The 14305-nt window shown below is 62.5% G+C and overlaps 2 protein-coding genes across 6 annotated transcripts; one reads left to right on the top strand and one right to left on the bottom strand.

The window, feature by feature from the left end:
* Positions 1 to 591: 591 nt before the first annotated feature.
* SPHK1 (sphingosine kinase 1) lies at positions 592 to 8340 on the bottom strand. The gene is made up of 5 exons (XM_027729908.2): positions 7909 to 8340; positions 3810 to 3959; positions 3467 to 3561; positions 3104 to 3219; positions 592 to 2575 (listed from the first exon to the last, which is right to left on the bottom strand). Exons 1-5 carry the CDS (start codon positions 8324 to 8326, stop codon positions 1816 to 1818), a joined length of 1539 nt encoding a protein of 512 aa, XP_027585709.1. The 5' UTR covers positions 8327 to 8340; the 3' UTR covers positions 592 to 1815.
* LOC113992713 lies at positions 7987 to 13187 on the top strand. Of its 5 annotated transcripts, none has more exons than XR_005566825.1 (2): positions 7987 to 12384; positions 12614 to 13187. XR_005566825.1 is itself a non-coding variant. In XM_039390192.1 (2 exons), the coding sequence occupies exon 2, from the start codon at positions 10100 to 10102 to the stop codon at positions 11165 to 11167; it is 1068 nt and encodes a 355-aa protein (XP_039246126.1). In that variant the 5' UTR covers positions 7987 to 8632; positions 8871 to 10099; the 3' UTR covers positions 11168 to 13187. The 5 variants fall into 5 exon arrangements, 3 of the variants coding, with proteins under 3 accessions (XP_039246126.1, XP_039246128.1, XP_027586128.2); XR_005566826.1 differs by having other exon boundaries at positions 7987 to 12842; positions 12942 to 13187; XM_039390192.1 differs by having other exon boundaries at positions 7987 to 8632; positions 8871 to 13187.
* Positions 13188 to 14305: the final 1118 nt, after the last annotated feature.

Below are 14305 nucleotides of genomic sequence, written 5' to 3'. Positions count from 1 at the left end.
ATGCCGTGTTTGCCCCCCGTGGGTGCCCTCCCTCACCCCCTCTGGCTGCAGGAGCGGTGTCTTGGTGTGCTGAGACTCACGGCTTTGCAGGAGTTATTCAGACCTCTCGAGGGGTGGGCGGCAGCTCTGCCACCTCCCTCGGGTGCCGGGAGCGAGGGGCTGTATGGGAGGATCAGCCCGTTGCTGCTGTCTGACAGGTTTTGGAAGCAGATGGGTGATGGAAAAGATGCGCAGCAAAACCTGGGAAAGGGGAGGAGGGCAAGGGTGATCGAAGGCGACCTGCTGCTGTGAGGCACACAGCCATTCCCGGTGGAGACTCCAGGGAGCCTTTCAGGTGCTGTGAGCCTGAACGGCTCCGCTCTGCTGAGCTGTGTCACTTGGCAGACACAGCCAAGAGCTCAGAGCGTGTCCCCTGCCCTGGGCTCTCCCTCCAGCAGCTCAAGAGGGTTAGAGAGTTACTGCTCAGCCTGTTTTTACACCTGGCCCAAAGCCACGGGGGAAATAACTTTATTTTGGGAGGTGGTTCCCAGCTGCCGCCTGCCCTGCTGGCTCAGGGACAGGAACTCGGCTCTCCATGAGCGAGTGGGGCCGGGGGGGAGGACAATCGTGCTCTTCTTTCCCGGATCTGCCATCCTAATTGCATAGTTTGCAGATGAATAAATGCAAACAGCCACCACTGTTTACTCTTCTACTTTGTACTTGAGCGCTGTAAATGAGGTTTAATTACTGCAATTTTATACCAAACAGGCTGAGTAATCCCCCCCAGGCGAGCCCCCGGGCAGGGACCTGTCGCAGGGCTCCAGCTGGCCCCGAACTGCCCGGGAAAGGGGATTTGAGAGCGCCCCACAGGGCCCCTGCTCCCGGCAGAAAGCCAAACCCCTCGGCTCCAACAACCCCCTCCCTGAACCTCTTCCATGAGACTTTCCCTGCTCTCCCTCGGAGGCACTGAACCTTCCCCAAGATGTCCCCAAGTGTCACTGCAGGGCTGAGCTCCCTGGATTCGATCAGACACAGCGTGAGGCTGAGCCCGGAGGCATCGACACACCCCAAAAATCGGGGCGGGTGGCAGCAATGCCCCACGTCCTGCCTCCTCGGCATCTCCCTTGGGAGCATCTCCTGGTTCCATCGCTCCATGCTGGTCTTGGCCCCAGGGTACCAGGGAGAGAAGGGCCACGGCGCTGAGCTAAACCCGTCCTGACATCTGCGTGTGAGCCCAGCCCAGGGTGACGGCACCGCAGCCCTGCCCCTGACACCAGCCATGAGCTCGGATTTAAAACCCGGGGGAGGTTTGGTTTTTTGGGGTTTTTTTTGCAAACGCTAGACATTTATTGCATTTATCACAAGAATAAACTCTGCTTCTAACAGGAAGCTTTGGGTAGAAACATTCTTTAAAAAAAAAGTCGGTTTCCTGTATTAGATCTATTGGTCCTGACCATCCCTGGGGGGGTGGCACTGGCTCCGCGGCGGGCGGGGACACGAGCAATGCCACCGTGTGCGTCCGAGCCGGGGAGGGGACGGGGCTGTGCCGGCGCAGCCGCCTGGACCGGGACCTCGTACCAGGATGAAACACGCTGGCGTCTCGCCGGCACCGAGTACCTGATGGGGCTCGTGGCTCATTTTTGGGACAGCGCTGATGGCTGTCCCCGAGGGGGTAAAGCTAAGCGTGGGGGCAAGCGAGGGGACGAGCCCCGCAGCCCCCAAGACCTATTGCTACGGGAGGAGGAGGAGGAGGTTCCTGAGTGGGAGGAAGGCTCTGCCACCCTCGTGCTGGGCCGTGCCGGCAGCTCAGCGCTGCAGGGAGGGCGAACCCGGAGCTCAGGAGCCGCTGACGACGCGGCAGAGGCGGCCGTGGATCTGGCCCTGCACGGGCTCACACGCCAGGGCCTCGCCGTCCACCGTCATGATGCCCGCGGCCACCCGCGGCTCCAGGCGGAACGCCCGGACGGGGACGTAGCACAGGTGGGGACAGTTCAAGTCCAGGTGGGTCCCCCTGGACATGGCCAGGAAGAGCTTCAGCAGCGCCACGCGGCTGATGCCGGCCTTCATGTAGAAGAGGTGGATGCAGCCGTCGTGCAGCCGGGCCGCCGGTGCCATCAGCAGGTTGGTGCCCAGGTGGGACTGGTAGATGGCGTAGACCAGGACGAACTCCTCCTCGGGGACCACGGTCCAGTGCGCCGGCACCGGCTGCCCCAGCGGCGCCAGCAGCGAGTCGGTGGGCAGGGAACCGGGCGCGTGGCCGGCCTGGCCGTTGGGGACAGGCGTGGAAGGGTCCCTGGGGGCCGGGGAGGTGCCCTGCTCGGGGCCGGCGGGCAGGTAGGACAGGCGGCCCTGGTACACCCGCAGCTTGGCCAGGCACTGCAGGGTGCCCAGGGTGAAGCGGGCGCTGCCCAGCCAGCGGTACTTCTCGCTGTCGATGTCCACGTCCGAGATGAAGCCCCAGCCGAAGCCGAGGAAGGAGAAGAAGCGCTTGCCCGAGGCCGTGCTCAGTGAGACCAGGTCCATCTGTGTGTGCAGCCCCTTGCACAGGATGAAGGTGCAATTCGTCAGCAGCTTCTTCTTGGCGACGTGATCGTAGCTGCGAGGGGATGGAGAGGGTGAGTTTGGAGCTCAGGGCCCCTCCTGCTGTCCCAACATCCACCTGCAAACCCTTATTGTCATGGTTGGGACATATCCCAGCTGGGTGACAATGTCCCTCAGGGACAGCCTGCTGGGAGAGGTTTAGCTGAGGGTGGAAAGGATAAACCAGTTCCTGAAAGAGGGTACCGAGTCATGGCAATCCTGATCCCCCCACTCCACAGTAGGATTGGCTGTGCCTGGGGTGGATCCTTTAGGGTAAAGCTTTACCAGACTCTGAGCCCAGAGAGGAGAAAGGGAATGTGGAGAGGTGGGTACACAAGGATGCAATCCCATGCTCATGGCTGTTCTACACCAGGTAGGTGAGGACCCCGACAGGCACCCCTGGACATCCCAGCACCCTCCCCCTGGGCCAGAGCCCTGCATGGCCTTTCTCTTCCCCCACCTGGTGCCAGCACAGCCCTGTGTGCTCAGACAGCAGTGCAGACAGCAGTGCAGACAGCAGGTGCCCCACGGGGCCAGGACTCACCCTGCATAGTAGTTGATGGAGGCGGCCAGGGCATTCCCAGAGCCTCCTGGCAGGATGCACAGCGGCTTCTTCATGGTGTCCTTCCAGTCTGGACGCTCCATGAGCCCGTTCACCACCTGCAGGGATGAAGGAGTTTGTGGCACCCAAGGAATCCAGCGGCCCCTGCCCAGCTGAGGGGGAAAGAGTTCACGGTGTCCCAGGACAGGCCAGGCCGAAGGCCATGGCTGCTTTGCTCCAATCCTGGTGCCATCTCTCCTTTGCCATTCCCTGCCTGCCTTTCTCGTACCAGAGGTTGGCTCCTGCCCCAGGCACCCCCTTCTCCTGGCTCTCTGCCCAGCCCAGACGCCCCAAGGTGCCCCTCACCTCATACAGCAGCCCGTCCCCGGACATGACCACCAGCGTGTCCCACTGCGACAGGTCCTCATCCCGCACCTTCTCGTGTGCGTGGTGGGGTCTTTCTGCAGGGAAAGTGGAGAGATTCGAGATCACCCTCTGTCTGCCTGCTGCCACCCCCCAGATGGTGACCCCAGCCAGGGGTTCAGGAGGCGAGGCTCTCACCCCTCTTGAGCACAACCAACCCACAGGACCCAGAGCTGTGGTGATGCAGGAGGAACGAGGCCATTGGAGGAGCCCAGGAAAGATCACAGGGAAGGGAGGAGGAGGAGGAGGAGGAGGAGGAAGAGGAGGGAGCTGCTGGCAGACTCACCGGTGATGAAGATGGTGGTGGCAATCTCAGCCTCGGCCAGCATGGGCTGCACCACAGCCTGGAAGTCGTCGAGGGCGCGGCCGGAGCCGCTCTGCGGGTTCAGCAGCACCAGAGCACGGCAGGGCCGGGGCAGCACCCCATAGCTGTCACCTGCAGGGGGGAGAGGGAGCTCTGGCTGCTGGGTCATGGCACTGCCCAGGGAGGGCTTTGCCATCCAGAGCAGCGTTTGCCAAAACCCTGCAGGAAGGGGAGCTGCCCCTCCCTGATCCCTACAAGCTCCCTGGGCGGCATCCCTACCCAGAGGCAATGAGGGGTGAGCAGGGATGGAGGGTCCCTGCAGGGAATGCTGAGGAAGCAGCAGAGGTGGGACCTGGGGGCCTGCAGGGGCTCACCTTGAGCTCCCCCACAATCAGCAGGGATCTTTTACACCCAGGATGGGGCCTCGCAGCACCCCAGCCATTCCAGTAGGAGGACAAGGGCTCCAATTCCCCACATCCCCCCAGAAGGAGAGGGGCCAGGACAGCCAGCTGAGCCGGCAGACAGACGCTTCTGCCTCCCCTGCTCCCCACGGGGCTCAGGTTTCGCCTGCGAGGGCCTCAGTCGGGCTGTAATTACAAGCCTGGCAGGGGTCCCATTCTTCTGCCCCCCCCCCGCCCCGCTTGCTTCCAGCATCACCTTCCCCAAGCCCAGTGGTCCCCGTGCAGGGGGACAGGGAGAGCCCACTGAGCTGCCCTGTGAGGGAAGCACAGGGAGGACGAGGAGGGCAGGACCCCCGGGTGCTGCTGGGGCACCCCAAGCCCTGAAGTGAGCAGGGCAGTGCGACTCAGGCTCCCTCAGTGCCTCTGGAAATCCCTGGCTCTGCAAGGTGAAGCTGGTTTGGGGGAGTTTGGGGGTGTCCCCACCAGCTCTGGGCCCCCTAAGCCGTGGCCCCAGGGGGGTGGTGGGTGCCCACCCCAGCACACGGGCTCTGTGGGACAGCATGAGGGCTGCGTCTGCTGACTCAGCAGGAAGAGCTGCTGAGTCAGGACAGCAGAGGCATTTGCCAGCACTGTCCTGGGCTTGGAACCCCCTCTAGGCACTCGAGGGGGCTGGGGGTGTCTGCCTGCCCCCGCCTCATCTGGGGTGGTCTGAGCTGTTTGAACACACCAGCTGGGGTTTTAGAGCTAAAACCCCCTCCTGCTGCCCACTCTGGGGATGGTGGTGGGGAGAGGTGAGCCTGGGTGATGGAGGTCACCACGTGTCACCTCCCCTGGGTGACACCCAGTATCACATCAGTCATGGCCACGAGCTCCATATGACTGGAGCATCCCACCTCCTTGCCCATCCCAGCTCTGGGAGCACACAGAGCTCTGCTGATTTCAGTGCCATCAGGATTACTTCCTGCCCCCGTGGATGGGGGCTGAGGCTGTCACCCTCCAGCACAGCTCCTTGTCCCCTTGACACCTGTTTGGGACCTGCCACCAAGTCCACAGGCAAGATCTGCGTGTGAAATCCCCATCAGTGGGGCTGAGCCTGGCTCTGGGTGCTGGCTCCAGGCTGGCTCCCAGCTGCCACTCCCGGCCCCTTATCAGTGGGTGCCAGACAAGAGGGGAATGGCTTCCCCCGGGGACAGCAGTGAAGCACCCGGAGCAGAGGCCACTCCAACTCGGGTCAGGGATAACAGGCAGTAACCCCGGGGCTGGGCTTGCCCTGCTCCCTCCCCTCTGGAGTTTCCCTGGCCCTCACAGCCACTAAATCCCCTATGGCAAATATGAACGAGCCCCTAGGCAGGGGTTTGGGCTCAAACCCCAGCTGCTGGAGGAAGGTGATGGGGGGCTTTTCTCTTTCTTTCTCCCCCTCCAACCTTGGAAGATGCAGAATAAGAGCAGGAGGCGCTTCAAGAACATAAAAGCAGTTTTTAACCCTCCACTGTTAACCAGGCACATCGTTTCTGACACGCACATGGAGCTGCGGTCAGGTCTCGCCTGAAAATCCTGCCTGGACCTGTGGCTGTTGCCCCGTGGCCACCTCTGGGCAGTGGGGTATGGCTGGGACCACAAGGACCCAATCCTTGCCTGGAGGGCACAGAAGGATGCCATGACTGCATCAAAAGGGGCAAACTGCTGGTATCAGGGTGTGAATAGCGACAGGACGTGATCCCAGTGAGGGACCAGTGATACCAGCAGCACCAGGCTTAGCCCCACGGCGGGACTGGAAGGTGCTGGGTCAGAGCTGGAGCCCAGCAGCGGCGATGCTCGGAGGGAACACAGATTTCAGAGCATCCCTTCCCATTGCGCAACTCCGGCCAGTCCCTGGCATCCCAGCAAGGCTGAGCCACTTCCCGGCACACTGCGGTCGCTTTCAGCCTCAAATGCTGAGCAGAGCAGACACTGAGTCAGCAGGAGGAAGGGGCTCTGGCTGCTGGCAGTCCACAAACTCTGCTCCAGTCCCTCTGCCCACATCCCCCCATGTCACATGTGTCCTGGCACACTCAGGCCGGGACCACACTGCCACAACCTCGCCGTCTGCAGCCCCAGCCACTCCACTGCGTCCCTGGGGCTGGATTTCCCTGTCAGGACACAAGCCTGGTGGCAGTTTTCTTCCCTCCCAGATGGCTGCAATTTGGGACACATCCCTGCCCTCCACGGGCAGCCCCAGCTTTGGGGTTATCAACCGCAGAGAGACTTTTTGTTTATCCTTTGGGGTGAAATAAGAAGGGGGAAGCTTCATCCTTGCTGTAGCATTCCGCAGGGCTTTTATCCCAGAGGATGCCGGAGCTGAGATGACACCAGGACAGGATCACTAGTGGCTCCCAGGTCCCCTCCCGGTGGGGACAGGGTGGCAGGATTGCTCCGCACGGACTCGCACACAGCCTCCCCAGCACGGCCTTATCTGCCCGCACAGGCCTCCCCGCCGGCACGTGCGAGCGCAGGGTGTGGGCAAGGGGCACTTTTAGCCCTGTCCCAAAACTGAGGGAGGAGGTTTGCAAATCCTGCCGGCCCTCAGTGAGAAAAATAACTGCAAAATTCCGCACCGCCTTCTCCCGTCCTCCTTCCTCAGGCTCCCCGGGGGCCCCCGCGTGCCACGAGCTGCCTCCTGCCCCAGCACCCTCGCACCGCCTGCTCACAGGGCGAGGGTTGGAAAGCGCTCCGAGACTTCCAGCTGCAGAGTTCAGGCTGGATACAGAGCTGGGGAACTGGTTTTGCCCTCACCCCATTCCACCTGATTTTTTTTTTTTTTTGTTGTTATTCTTAAGGAAGAGGAGCAGAAAGTTGTTTTGTAGCTGCAGGTCACGTAAAAAAAAAAAGCTGCATTTTAAAATCCAAGCAGGGAAGAGCTGGGCTAAATGTGATTTGACAGGATCCCTCTAACCGCATGCCTCTTAATTTCCAAGTCTGATCAGAGCGACTGGACAGCCAAATAAATGAAGTAGTGCATATAATTGAATCTCTGCTCAGATGTTCAACTATCTGCCAGCGCGCCCTGCCCTGCCTGCGGGAGCTGGGGGATGCGGCCCCCGAGCCGGACCCTCCCCTTCCAGACGGTGGCAACTCCCGGGGGGAGAGGGATCAGAAATCCAGACCCCTCCGGGCTGCCCTGGGACCCCGCTGGGCCCCGGGGGGTCCCGGGGAGCGTTTGCCTGTCCCCAAATCCCAAGTGATGGATGGGACCTGCTGGGGACAGGGGACAGTGCCTGGCTCCCGTCCTGCCTGCGTCAGCAATGATTACTTTTTTTCCTTGGATCATGCTGCCCTTTGGAGCTTTAGAGTTATCGAACGGGAGCGATGGAGGGGGGGTGTTTGCGTGCAAAGGGCCCCTGTGGTGCGACCACGTCCCTGATGCCCCTCGAAACTGAGGGTGAAAGGGGGGAGACCCCACCCCCGGCGCGGGGCTGCGCGGGGGGATGTCCCCGTCCCCTCCAAGCTCGGGGCGGGGGGGGTCCGGGTGACCCCGTGCGTGTCCCCCCGTGGAACCCGACACCGCGCAGCGCTCCCGGCTCGGCAGCAGCCGTCCCGCGTGGGGCCGGGCGGCGGAGCGGCCCCGACCCCCGCACAGCCCCGACGGGGCGAGCCCCAGGGGCGCGGGGAGGGGGTCCCAGGGGGGTCGGCTCGGCACTCACCGTCCTGCGCGGGCACGGCGGGCACGGCGAGCTCTCGGATGCGGCGGCTCCAGGCCTGGGCGATGCGCAGGTTGCCCTCGGCGTCGGGCCCCCGGGAGACGCGGAAGGTCCGCTCCAGGCGCTGGCGGGCGGGCGGCCCCCAGCGCGGCCCCCGCAGCGGGTAACACACGAGCGAGAAGCAGGCGGCGGCCGCGGCCGCGGGGAAGGCGGCCGAGCCCACGCAGTCGGCCAGGCGGAGCGCGGCGTCGGGACCGGCCGAGCCGCCCGGGGAGCCGCCGGGGCGCCGCACCTGCAGCTCCCGGGCCGTCAGCGACAGCGAGCAGGCGGCGGCACCGGGGGCCGGCCCCGCGCCGAAGATGCCTTGGAGGAGCACCGGGCCCCCGCCGGGCTCCGGGGGAGCGCGGCGGCCGGCGGCCATCGGCGGAGCGGGCGCGGAGCGGAGCGGGAGGCACCGGGGAGCGCCGCCCGCCGCCGCTCGCTGCTGACGCCCGGCGATGGCAGGCGGGGCGGCCCCATTCATAAAAATTTAACCCACCCACCCCCCCGGCCACCCCTTCCCCCGCCGGGGGAGGGGGCCCGTCCCGGGGCTGCTCCGGCACCCCCCGCACCCCCCCGGCAGCTGCCTCAGTTTCCCCAAGCGCCGCCCCGCGCTCCGGGCAGGGCTCCGGGGGGAACCGGCTCTGCAGACGGGCGGGGGCAAAGCGACGCCGCGGGTTTGCCGCGGGTGGGTCTGCGCTGCCGGGGCGGGTGTCTGGCGTGGGTGCTCCCGCGGGTGCTGGGGCGGGCAGGGAACCGGCCCACGGTCACGCCGGGAGAGCATCGGCAAAGCGGCACCGGGCAGCCACCGCAGCCCCGGTTCCTGCACATCGCTCCTAGCCAGGCACAGATGGGCGCTGGCGGAGGTCCCTCGAGCCCCCACGCTGGGCCGAACGGCGTTCAACACCATTTCTGCATCTCTCCAGTCGGCACAGGGAGAGAGGAGCAGAGTGGGGGCCTGGAGAAATCGAGGCACGGCAAGGGCTGAGGACAGCGGGCAGCCGGCGGGGGACACCTCCAGGAGGGAGGATGGAGTGGAACAATGTCCTGCCTGTGACTGGTGGCTCGCCATCAGGTATCCGTGAGGGTTGGAGGGTGCCATGGCCACGGAGCCCCGTGGAGGGAGGTGGGCTGTGCTTTGAACCCCACCTGGGGGCACAGAGCGCTAGAGACAGAGCCTAGGGGACCTGCCTGGAGGGTGCCAGCATGGCTGCGAGCTGCTCCGTGCCCGGTGGCAGCTGGCAAAAATCACTTACAGCAGCTTTTGCTGGCGATAGAACTGACCTCACCCTCCCAAGGGACTGTCAGGCTCCAGGGGGTCTGGCCCAGCCCAACAAGGATTATTTTTTTGCCAACCAATTCCCCGTGGATGCAGCTCTGCCTTAACCTTGAGCTTGCACCTCAGGGGGGCATCGCTCTTCACACTTAGGGCAGTTTAATTAGCAGAAAGCCCTCAGCCCTCTGTCCTTGCTTATACCCACTGGAACTGGCCAAAACATTGCAGGGAGGGCATGGGATGATCAGCTGGGCAGATAACGCTGTTGAGTCTTGTTTTCCCACAGTGACCTAAGAGGAGAGTCCAGGTCCCATGCTTTGGAGCACTGCGCTTTCCAGAAAGACTTCTCTGGGTTCTGTGGGTACAAAGGGATGCTCAGAGGGGCAGATGGGGCAAAGCCTGCTCCCAGCCCTGATGCTTTTGGCTCTGGAACCGCAGCACTCACAGCTGATTCTGGGTGAGATTCAGGCACGGCCACTTTCCTGGCCTCTGCCATGACACAGTCCAGCGTTTGTAAACAGCCCTGAGGTTCCTCAGCAAGGTGTCATGGGAGGAAATAGCTGGATGCCGGAGAGTGCAGCGTCCTGACCTGCCCCTCACCCTTCTTGGTGACTAACCCGCTCCCAATTTCCGCTCAGGAAGGCACGAGTCACTTTGGGAGGATGTGGGAGCAGCTGTCACACTGCTCCTGGCAGGTGCCACGGGGCGATGAGGCTGCTTTGGGCTCTGTCCTCACCGCACTACATCCGTCCATGGCCCCGTGTGGCAGGAATCCCCCTTTGCCCTGCCTGCCTGCACTTGGAATAGCAGTGGAATGCCCATCCAGGCTCTGCTGGCCACGGTCATGCTGTGGGCAAAGGGGCTGAGAGTGGCTTCATCATGAGGTGTCGAGGATGGCAAAGGGGGCAGGAAGGGTTAGGGAAGGGCTGCCCATGGCAGGGATGCCAAGGGCAGGGAAATGAGGGGACTGCAGCCAGGTTTTTCTCAGTGGGGCATGGGACCAGCATAAAGTCAGCCTCTGTGATGGCAGGGGACACCCAGGCACAGCTTATTCATCTTAGTGCTGGTCTGTGGGGACAAGCCCATCTCGATGCTGTGCCACTTTTGGACACCCACTCCATGCCATGGCCAGCCCTGTGGCCACCATCAGCCCCAGGCAGGTCCCTTTGCTCCCTGCAGCCACAGGCTGATCCGCCCCTGTCCCACATGGACACCACTTGTTTGCCTTCAGATGTGCTGTCTAATGTGGAAATGGGATCGGCTCCTTCCCCACTTAGTGCTGGCAACCAGTTGGGGGCTGTGGTAATTATGGGAGCCTTAACGAGCTCCCTCGACCCCAACGTCAGCCCGAGGGGTGCTCAGCAGCCAGGGCTCCTGCGCCATGGGCAGGTGTCTGCCGGTCAGGTTTGTCCTGATCGACTCCATTCCCGCCTGGGCGGCGGCACAGGCCGTGTGCGTGGGCGGGAGCGCTGGGATGTGCCGTGGGGATGCAGCACGGAGTGTGGGGATGCAGCACGGAGTGTGGGGATGCAGCACGGAGCCGGAGCCAGCGGAGACAGCTGGTGGAGAATCCCCCCACCTCCTTCCTCATTGCCCACGGAGCAGCGTGCCCAGCCCAGCCGTGACCACCGAGATCACTGGGAGGGCCTGTGGGGTATCCCAGGCCCCACAGACATCATCTGGGAGAGAAGGCTTGTGTGTTTGAAGCACCGTGCCTTTGGCTTGCTGGAGAAGGTGGTGGATGCTCTGAGTCTGGGGATACCGAGGCAGAAGCAGCGGACAAGGTTTGTCTTGAGTTGTGCAAGAAGCCAAGGGTTAAATATGGCAATTAACCCTCCCCAGACTCCTCTGCTTCTGCCCCCAGCTGCTAGAGGAGCTAGACCCCACAGGGAGCTTATGCTGGGGGAAGAAAGCACAGAGGCTGGGGGCTTTCCAGCCCTGCTGTAACCCTTCATGCCCCTGCTGATGAAATCCGGGAGCTGCAGCATGGACCTGGAACAGTCGGTGTCAGGGCAGGCCTGGATTTTGGGATCCCACTGCCTTCATCGCAGCCCCGGAGGAGTTGTGCAGAGGACATGGCTCTGCTGCAAGATGAGCTGCAGCGTTTCCCTTTGAGACACGCAGCTCCTCCAGATCCCTGCCTGCTCTGCCACATCCGCCGGCAGCCACCCAGGGACGGGAGGGAGATGCACTCATCCCGGATCCATCCCTTTTAGCATCGTTCCCACCACTGAAGGTACACGTCTCAAGGTGGAGCCATAAATAGCGCGGCTCGGGGCTGCATCGCGGCTGGCAGGGCTGCAGGCTTGGCAGGGGGACAGGCACCGACTGCAGCAGTGGGAACTTTCCAGGCAGCGCCTGCAGGAGCGGCCGGTGCGGAGACGGAGCCGTTTCTGTGCAGAGCCAGCCCAGGGACTGCAGCTCAGCCCCTCTGGCCCTGGGGTTGGTGCTGACACAGGGGACCAGCACGGAGCAGGAGGGGACAGGACTAACAGAGGTATCTCCTGCAGGAGGGTGACTGGGATCACATCCCACCTGAGCTGGGACACAGGTCTGGGCTCTGCCACTGATTTGCTGTAGAACTTGGGCAAGCGGCTGCACCCTCTCCCTGTCTCCATGACCCAGGAGCAGCAGGTATCCCCCACAATCCAGCTTCACTCAGGGCCCAAGGCTTGGCCCTGGAGGATTCCCAGTCTCCAAGGAGCTGGGGGTTTTCTGGAAGCTCCTAAATCTCAGCCAGGCTCTGCAACCTGCTGGGCGGCTGCTCCCCAGCCCTGACCCTCTGCCGAGCTCTCCACAGCTGCCGGCACAGCCCGGGACCGCAGGGCTCACCGGGAAGCCTGAACAATGCCGACGAGCTGAGATCATTCCTCCCAGCTGATTATTTGCTCAAAAATATTTCTGAGCTCAGGCCTCCTCGGGGAAAACACTCCCAAACACCCAGCAAAAAGCTGCTGAGTCTGGAGGAACCACACACCCCGCTTGCTCAGCCGAGACACCCCCCCCTCCGATGACAAACCCTGGCGTCAGAGGGATTGAGGCCAAAGTCGGCTGTTTGATCTCCCCCTCGGCTGGGGGAAGCCGAATTTCAGGCCCTCAAAGGGCTTTCACCACTTCCCTGTAGCGGTTTCCTGCCATGATGGGAGTACAGGAATTTTTGAGAGGTGAGTCAGAGGCTGCCGATGAGAACCACCTGGCTGGGGCTGGCCTGAGAGGCTTGATCCCCATCCAGGGGTGATCCCTGCTACGAGGCTGGATGCCTGTGGGCAGCATTCCCAGCGTGGAATTACTTATGAGGGGCACAGCATCCCACCGCAGCCCCCAACTTCTGGCCTGGGAAAGAAGGAGAGGGATTTGCTGCCTCAGTTCCCACGGCTCCTCTTTCCTTGCCAGGCACGCTCCGGCCACCCCACCCGGGCTCCAGGGAGAAACTCGGTTAAGAATAAAGAGCAAAACCTCATCCGGCTCTGCAGGAAACTGCCTGCAATGGCCGTCCCACCCCACGGAACTGCCCCAGAGCAGCGCCGAGGCCTGGCTTTCCCTGGGGAGCAATGCAGGACTTGGCAGAGCTGAGGAACTGCCCTCCCTGGTTGCTGAAATTCAACATATAAACCGAGTTCTGGTAAAGGAACCTCCCAGGTTTTCCCTGCTGGGCTATTAAAGCTCCATGACCCCCTGCCCACTCTCCCCTTCCAGCATTGCTCAAGCCCCTCTTGTGCAGAGAATAACTGCGTGGTGTCCAGAGAGTGAGACTGAGCCGGGATAAGCCTTTGGAAAGGAGCTAAACCTGCTCAAAGCCGGCGCTGTTCCCTGACCCGCCCTCCTAATCCTGCCCAGCTCATAATGGAATAATAAAGGGCTGCACAGCCTCGCTCTCCACCGCGCTGTGGGGGAGGTTCCTGCTGCCTCTGTACATGCCAGGAGCTGGGATATTAATTACTCCCTAAGTAAACAGAATTGCTCCTTTCTTCTCCTTTGCCTGGCTGTAAAACCGAGCGTGACCTTCAGCCCGCAGAGAAATCAGAGTTGTTCCCTTTTCCAGGAGAAAGGCTGGTTGTGGCAGTGATAACAGCGTGATCTCTGCCCGCCACCCTTGCCCGGGCTCCTCAGGGGCTGATCCCAACCCTGCACCTCCAACAGCCATCCTGGTGGGACCCCCAGGCTCTGCTGGGCCTTCCCCCCCGCGGGGATGAAGCTGCTGATTCACCAAGGGGGAATCTCAGGAACACAGGGCGGGATGATTTTGGGACACCAAGCCCCTCCAAGGTGTGTCTTGCTGTGCCGGGGGCTGCCCTGCAGCAGAACAAACAAACTTGTTGCATCTCAGCCTCAGCAGCTGGGAAAGAGCACAGGGAAGTGACAATGCCAGCGGGATCCACCCCAGTGGCCGGGAGGGCTCTGAGCACCCCACAGGGCAGGAGGGCAGGAGGAGGGCAGGAGGAGGGTGCTCAGGGACCTGAAGGGCAAAGCAGAGGCTGAGGGCACTCAGAGGCCACAGCATCATCCCTGAGCTGAGGCTGCCGAGCGAGGATCCAGCTGGGAAGGGGTTAAACAGCCCTTCCTTCTCCACACACCTGATTCCAGGTAGCCAGGAGGGAAGGGCTTTAAAAGAGAAGGGCGGGAGGAGGTCTTTCGGGGGGTTGTGTGTTCTGTAGAGGTGATTTAACATGGCCCCTGCAGTGCCAGGGTTCCTTCCCAGCCTTGTTCCCTCCTGTTTGAGTGTCCCTGCAGGAGAATGTCCCTGCTCCCATGGGAGCTGCCATTTCTCCAGTGGGTGCAGGAGGGAAGCAGCCAACCTGTTACCTCACAGAAACAGTCTGGCTCCCCCCAGATTTTTTTCCTTGGCTCCTTTTGAGGGACAAAGCCAGCCGCCCGGGAGGAGGTTGGGGCTGTAGCGAGGGTGCTGTGACTGTTGTGAGCAGGTGCTGATAACACACCTCTGTGTGTGGGGCCGGGGGGGAGCCTTGCCTGGGGTGCCCACGGGGGGAGATCTGGGGTGCCTGGCAGATGGATGCTGCAGATTCATCCCAGGATTATTCCAGCCCGAAGGCCCGATCAGAGCCCCACGCCTGGCTGTGCTGCCTC

The sequence above is a fragment of the Pipra filicauda genome, unplaced genomic scaffold (assembly GCF_003945595.2).
Source record: "Pipra filicauda isolate LSUMZ 115617 unplaced genomic scaffold, ASM394559v2 scaffold80_size11013439_pilon, whole genome shotgun sequence".
Taxonomy (NCBI): domain Eukaryota; kingdom Metazoa; phylum Chordata; class Aves; order Passeriformes; family Pipridae; genus Pipra; species Pipra filicauda.
This window is presented reverse-complemented; position numbering and strand designations above follow the sequence as displayed.